This window comes from Etheostoma spectabile, chromosome 9 (assembly GCF_008692095.1).
Source record: "Etheostoma spectabile isolate EspeVRDwgs_2016 chromosome 9, UIUC_Espe_1.0, whole genome shotgun sequence".
Classification (NCBI taxonomy): Eukaryota; Metazoa; Chordata; class Actinopteri; order Perciformes; family Percidae; genus Etheostoma; species Etheostoma spectabile.
The window spans coordinates 438,097-445,543 of record NC_045741.1 but is presented as its reverse complement, the minus strand read 5'-3'; the positions used below and the strand labels follow the sequence as shown (position 1 = coordinate 445,543).

General features: G+C 39.0%; 1 protein-coding gene across 1 annotated transcript in view; it reads right to left on the bottom strand.

Annotated features, from left to right (window-relative positions):
- Window positions 1-1,574: 1,574 nt before the first annotated feature.
- The window catches only part of slc1a7b (solute carrier family 1 member 7b), a 158,318-nt gene continuing 152,445 nt past the window's right edge, over window positions 1,575-7,447 (bottom strand). Inside the window, exons 7-11 of the mRNA XM_032525499.1 lie at window positions 7,027-7,260; window positions 6,327-6,521; window positions 5,570-5,704; window positions 5,305-5,404; window positions 1,575-3,822 (exon numbers count right to left, since the gene is read on the bottom strand). Coding sequence (XP_032381390.1) covers window positions 3,565-3,822; window positions 5,305-5,404; window positions 5,570-5,704; window positions 6,327-6,521; window positions 7,027-7,260 — 922 coding nt within the window. The 3' untranslated portion in view covers window positions 1,575-3,564. The remainder of the gene's footprint in view (window positions 3,823-5,304; window positions 5,405-5,569; window positions 5,705-6,326; window positions 6,522-7,026; window positions 7,261-7,447) is intronic.

Genomic DNA, 7,447 nt, shown 5'->3' with positions numbered 1-7,447 from the left:
TCTCAGAGATCTAAGGAGCAGTCCTCATTAATGGACCAAAGTTTAAAATGCAGACACAAAGAAAGCGGAACGTAACGAACATCCAGCTGAAACCTCCCTTCGTATTCATGTCCCACTGGCAAGGCACCGCATGCGCCGGACAGCAATGCTCATACACTGGTTACCGCTGATAAAGCTGTTCTGATCCACAGTGGCAGGATGACAGCGTCAGGAAAGCACACCCTTGTAAATATTTTATAATGACATTGAAAGTACTCAAACTATCACTATATTCCTATGAATACAGTCACTTTCACATACAGCAATACAGTATTGTTACATGCTGTATACAGTCATTAAACACAGCAATAAAGTATTTAAAAAGGTTTAAAAAGACTGTTTACTGTCACTTGCCAGAACATCCGATTAATATTTCAGCAGGTTCTCCACACAGGGCAGAGTTGCTTATTTCTTAGTTGTATCCAATATGCAGCTAGTGCATACATTACGTCCAGTATAATAAATATAAGCCAGCAGAGAAGAAAAATACATTTTAGAATACATTGGTTATTTTTCCATGAGAATAAATAGCAGTCTGTTACACTTTGAAATCTCTGACTGTTACCATTCACAGTATTTGACCAGATTGAATTGGAGTCTTGTAAAACCCAATAACCTAATAACTACCTGAAAATGTAATGAAATATAAATATATCTAATAATATATATAAATAAAAATTTAATAAAACTTGCACTTGACCTGATCAGAAATGTAATTAAACCCAATAATGTAAGAACTTGACCAATATTATAATAAATGAAACAGACTGATTTTGAAAAAAAAAAAATATATATATTATTACATCATTGGGAATTTCTTACATATTCATGTGGGTCATTTATACTTTTTAGAGTTTAGATGTTTTTCTTCATTTCAAACTCAATTTGAAACCCTTTTGAAATTACATCAAATCGGGTGAAGCAAAGGAGACACTTAATTTAACAAGAATCGGTGTTGGTTCAGATGAAAAATAACGTTTAATGGAGATTGAATCGCATTGCTTGTGTAACGTTAGCCATCTTCTGTAGCTTTTATCATCTTCTGATGGTGTCTAATCTAAAATTCAGTGGTTAAATGGACGATCCCGGCGCTATGACCAATCAGCATGGTTATTGTTAATTTCCCATTGATAGGGATTTTGGTGTAATGCATCTTTGCCTGATAATGGTCATCTGTTGTAAAATTCAAATTCTACATGCCTAAAGTTTACATTTCAAAACATGAAATCAGTATCAACATGAAACTGATTTTCAGTGCGCTAACATGACACTAACAGCATTGTATATTTTGTATACCTGCACACTTTACATTTCCGAGAAAGCATTTTTTTGTAAATGTAAATGAATAGGTACAGTAGGTTTCTTGTTGGGCGGCACCATCTAAGTATTAGAGCGTCAAATTCCATGTAAAGAGGCAAGTTGGTGTGGTGAATAGGCCAAAAAACACAGGAAACTGGGCTTCTTGTTCGGTGTGTAGCCTTTAGTCAACTGTCACTTGTTGAAATTATTCAAGTTTATGGACCTGGACCCTGAATTTCCACCAACTGGGGAACAGCTGTGGATTGGCTCCACTGCGTGTCAGCTCTGTGCTCCGCCTTCCTTCAATACCCCCCAGGTCCAAACTTGTTGCGGAACGGCTGCGGCCATGACTGACAACTAAAGTCACAAGGACCCACAACATCTCGCGGATTCACAAATGATCACGCAATATAAAAGGATATTGTTTCTATAAACAGAACCACAAAACCCCTGACCCATTGACTTCAGGCCTGCCTCCCCATAATGACATTTTCAAGGTGTAGTGCAAGGAATTATGATCCGACGCGAGCACAGTGTATTTTTTTTGAAAATTAATGTAATGTTTTATTTTGTTTCTGTGCTCGACTTCCTGTCCCGCACAATCTGCCCTTTGCTGAATTGCTGCGGAACGCATCGACAGCCGGCAAAAACAGAAAACTTTGCTTATCCAGAGGGCTGTGGATTGGCGGAAGTATTTTTGTTGCCTAAACTTAAACAGTTCTGTTTCACTTGGTTAAAACTGCGCCTGTTATGTGAAATGAAGACGTCACATGATTAAAATTTCCACCGCAATCATATATTACAATAACATGTTTGAAACGCCACCATGCTGCAGTAAACAAAATGACCTATTCTGCTGTTTAGGTACGAGGATTTGTTAATAACGATACTCACATGCAATAATTCTTCCTCGTAATCACACTGGCCATAAAGCAAAACTGTAAATGTGTGCTCAGACAGAACACATGGTGAATTTAGGACTGTACAATATATTTGCACATAATGACGACAGTAAGGCCATGTCTGAAATTGCTCCCTGCTAATAGTACAACATCATTATTATTGTATTCTATTCCATTTTTTTCAGCGGTACTTCCAATTTTACAAGTCCCCACAATTTAATCTATGACTGCTACACTACACACTACACCATGTACACATGGCACACAATGATGATGATTCATACCTGTCTAAAATTTCAAGTATCTGCCTACTATAGAGCAAACTAAGGTCTGTCTATTATATGGATGAGCAGTAAATTAACAGACAAATGAGTAGATTTAATCCCGTTAGTTTACTTCATGGCCAGTATGAGCAGCAGTATTGTCAAAAGATCCAACCTTTAACTGAAGAGCTTCAATGCATAACATGGTAAGAAGTTGTATTAACTAATACAGGAGGAAATAAGTAAGTAAATGTATGTGTTGTAGATATAGAATGTTTAGATCTGGTTTGATGTATTGCAAATAATAGCAACAAAATCCACTCAACCAACAAATAAGGACCACTAGGTTTATGTTGAATAGCCAATGGAAGTGCCAGGAATGTGCTTCTAAGGCTGTTCAAACATATGTATAGTTTTCCCATGTACTACAGTTATAACATGACAACAAGGAAAGGTAAAGTTTCTGATCATCCCATCAGCCTAGCACCACCAGCTTTGTTAAGGCAAAATTAAACAATTAGGGCATTTGACTTTGCTTCCTGATCATTTAGCAAACCAGACACTTGTAATTCTGTCTTGTCTCTTGTATGACACAAACAGCTGGCTGCTAGCAGTAGTATAAAATATAATTAACACTTGTCTCATCAACATGTTGCACACAGAAAAGAAATAACTTATATAAAATGTAGATATCAAATAGAAATCAGTATTTCAATGCAAGTACTCACAGCTGTAATCAGAGTCTGGGAGCTTAGGTGTGAGCTCACACTGCAGGTCCACACCAAGGATGAGCTGTATCAATAAAATCATACTATTATGTTTTTTGGTGTCATGAATTCCACTGTCAGTGTGATACTTGTCCAGTTATACAGAAAGCATTTCACTGCTACAAGGCTTTTCTCTTAGTTTTCAGGACATCAGGTAACCAATAAGATTTGCCTCCACAACAACATGAGAGATGAATAAGAGCCTGGCGGTGCTGTCCGCTTGTGCAGGATCCTCTGCTCCAAGGTTCTAATTAGCACATCTACACAGACAACCCATCACCCTCCAGCAAGAGGCTATACGTTGGTCTCAAGGCCATTCATGTCAATAATGCACTGTCCTTTGCTCTTTTTCAGGTGTCTTGGAGGAATGGGTGGTTTCTTCCTCTGTGAAGGCGGCTGGACCCCCTCTTCCAGCTGCATCAGCCGTGCCACGTCGGAAGGCATAAGCTCATGTTTCCCCCCTGAAGAAGGGAGCCGGTAGTTGCCGTTGTTGTGACAGTTCATCAGAGGTGGGATGTTCATTACGGGTTTGCGCTCACAGATCAAAGGCACCTGAGGACCGACAGGGTACAGGAAGGAAAGAAGGAAGGGATTTAGGAAGTGAAAGAAAAATTGAAAGAATGTCAGGAAGGTAGGCTTTAGGTATCAACTATTATAGTATTATATTGTGAAAAAGTGTAGAATTTATTAAGTAAACATAAATTATTTAAAAAAGTAATTTCAGACAAAAACATAAACAAAAGACAGAAACTGAATGATGTCATGTTTTATAGTTTCAGAAAGTAGTATTGACAATAGGGGTGATCCGAGTATCCGGCTGAAACGAGTATCCGGTACGGATAAAGCACGTTTGCCGAGTACAAGTATTATCCGAGTAATATGAGTCAATAGCCGTGCTCGGATTGAATAAAACTCCTCAACTGGCCATGCAGCGTTCTGTGATAATCTACAAACCCGCTCGGCTCAATCACACACACACAGAACATGGAGAAATGCGCTCTCTCTCTCTCTCTTTCTCTCTCTCTCTCTCTCTCGCTCTCTCTCTCTCTCTCTCTCTCTCTCTTGCTGGCTCGCTCTATCTCTCTCGCTCGCTCCCGCTACTTCCGTCAATTCGGTCTGCGGATCTGTTCCGTTAACGTTTAGGGTTTTTTCAGCTTCAGGTTAGTTTTTAACTTCGGTTTATAGTACTTACAGACATAGTAACCAGTAGATTTCTGGTGAACGTGGGGTTTGTAGTCCTTACATAGTAACCAGTAGATTTCTGGTGAACGTGGGTTTCAGACATCCTTCTTGTTTTAAATGCAACTCCCGTTGCGTCTCTGCCATCTGAGATTTTTGTTTTTTTTTACTGTCAGCTGCCCCCCGCCCCCTCTCTCTCTCTGTGTCTCTCTCTTACTCACACACACACACACACACACACACACACCTGGTGTGAAAATAAAAAAAATGAAAAAAATAAAAAAAATAAAAAAGAACCAAAAACAAAAAAAATCACACTGATCATACAAAAATAAAAAGTTAAAAAAGAAAGTTATATTGAGTATGAAAACTCTTGTTCATTACATTTTACTTCATAATTGCGACCCATGTGTTGTATTCATTGTTGAAAAACGTTCTGTATATAGTTTGTTTGTTACCATGACAACACCATTGATCTGAAGCTTGATGCTGTTGCTGTCATGTAAATAGTTTTCAAATCAGCAATAATACCAGTTAAAGCCCCGCACATTTCAAGAGAACCTGACCCACTTCCTGGTTAAATATGACCACTTCCGGGTTAGGCCACGCCCACTCCGAGTACGGATCCGGATACAGATAATTCATGTGGTAAACAGATACAGATACAGATAATGCTGTACTCGCTCATCCCTAATTGACAATATTGACAACTTTTAATTGTAAGAGCTCAATCAATCAGAACCATTCCTCCCTGTTTTGAAGTACCCTTTAAATGACATTGTGTCACAATTGTGCAAGTCTCATAGTTGTATAAATTTTGTATAGAAAAGAACTGTAGCCATAATAAAAACTCACCCCATCTCCCTCTTTTATGAAGTCTTTTCTGCAGATGTGTGCCATGATGCCTGTGGCCAAAGCATCTCCCATTACATTTACCATAGTACGGAATCTGTCTCTGTACAAGAGGAGAGAATGAATTGAAGTTAAACAGGAAATATTTAGGGACATTTTGGCCAAGGGAAGAGGAGATGAAGAAGATGAGGCTCGTGTTTTTGCTCTGTTGAAATTAGTTTGGATCTGTTACGCAAAAGTGATTGAAGTGAACACACATGTTACTTACAATGCCCAATCCACTGCAATGATGAGTGTGATGTCATCAGTTGGCAACCCAACGGATGTTAGCACTATCACCATGGTTACCAGTCCAGCTTGTGGTATCCCTGCTGCACCAATACTGGCTGCAGTGGCTGTAATACTGGAGATTTAGAGAGAAACCTAATGTCAATTAATATATCATAATAAATTACAGATTCAATTTCTGGTTGCGGTGGCTCTTTTTCCAATATGCTGGTCTGAGGTATTCAACGGTGTGTGGGTTCACCCGCTCATCAACGACCGCAGACATATTTACTGTGATTTATTTCATTTGTTTGATGAAGGCTGGACCTACCGAGCAATTTGTGGCTCTTTTATAGGTAACTCCAGGCTGGGAGAGCTCACCCTGATTTAATACTGGGTTTTGATGCCATATGGTAGGAATTACTGAGAAAATATTGATTGATGCTACAATAACAGGGTGTCAAAAACATCAAAAGGATCTCGGATCCATCATTGATCTTTGTCTTTGCTCTGTTTATGTGTCATGTTTAAAGCTAGCCTTTTTAAACTGGTGACAGACATCTTCCTACATCTGTGCTGCAACTAATCAGGTCAAAATATCACAGAAAAAACTAATTACAGTGGATATTTAGAAAGCCATATATTACACAAAATGTATTTCTTTTATCAAGTGTAAAGGATTTATTGCCATTACTGTCATTGCTTTAAAATGTTAATGAGCTTAGAAGCACAGATGGTATACAGCACGACCCACTGACCTGATGGTGATGATCTGGCCAAAGTCCAGCTCGTAATTGTTAACTTGTGCGATGAATATTGCAGCCACAGCCTCATAGAGAGCGGTGCCATCCATATTGATTGTGGCACCCACAGGGAGCACAAAACGGATGATGCGGCGGTCAATGTGGTTGTTCTCTAAGAGGCACTTGAAGGTTATGGGCAATGTTGCAGAGCTGAGGAAGACAGAGAGCTCAGAACATATAAACACAGAAATAGCTGAAACATTTATGAAGAAGAAGATATGCAATAATGTTTTAGCATGCAATAATTTAGCATGCAACAGATGCTTTTTGTTGATCTAGTAGTACAAAACATAGTAGGGCTGCACAATTAATCACATTTTAATCACAATCATGATTTTGGCTTCCCACGATCAAATTTGCGTGATCGAGCAATTTTTTAAATGTATAATTTAATAGAAAACCGTAAACCACTGTCTGATCATGTGCCAGTCAGAGTTGTTCCCTGCACCGCGCAGCTTAGTTTCTAGTTTCTTTTTAAATGTTCCTTTACAGTTCCCTGTTTCCCCCCCACACACTAGATGTTTTCTGATCTCTTAAAGTCCCTTTGAGGCTTTTCTTGATACTGTTCCAGTAAATGGATTGGTATTAGGACTCAGAGATATAACATTTTGATTCACACAAGAGAAAATAAAAAACACACAGTCATTTTCTTTACCTGGAAGAGGTTGCCAGGGCGATGAGCAGGGCTTGCAGAATTCCCCGGATGTAAACGATGGGGCTCTTTTTTGTGATGAAGAAGTACATGGCAGGAAGGATGAACAAGCCGTGCAACACTAGGCCAAACACCACAGTTATGGCATAGAAACCCAGCTTTTTCCCCATAGCTGACGGATCGCTCATCTCCAGAATCTTACCGGCCACCAGGAACACAATGCCAAACGGGAAGTACCTGTCAGGGCAAGGAGTAACTAAAAGTCAGCAAAAGTGGCTTTTTTATGCTAAAGGATAGATGGTAATGTTTGTAATATTCAGAGAGAACAGGCAGTAACTCTTTACTTGGAGTAAAGAGTACAGAAGTAACCTTCTTTAGTCTTAACCTGTGCTGCCTATTAGATAGATAGATAGATAGATAGATG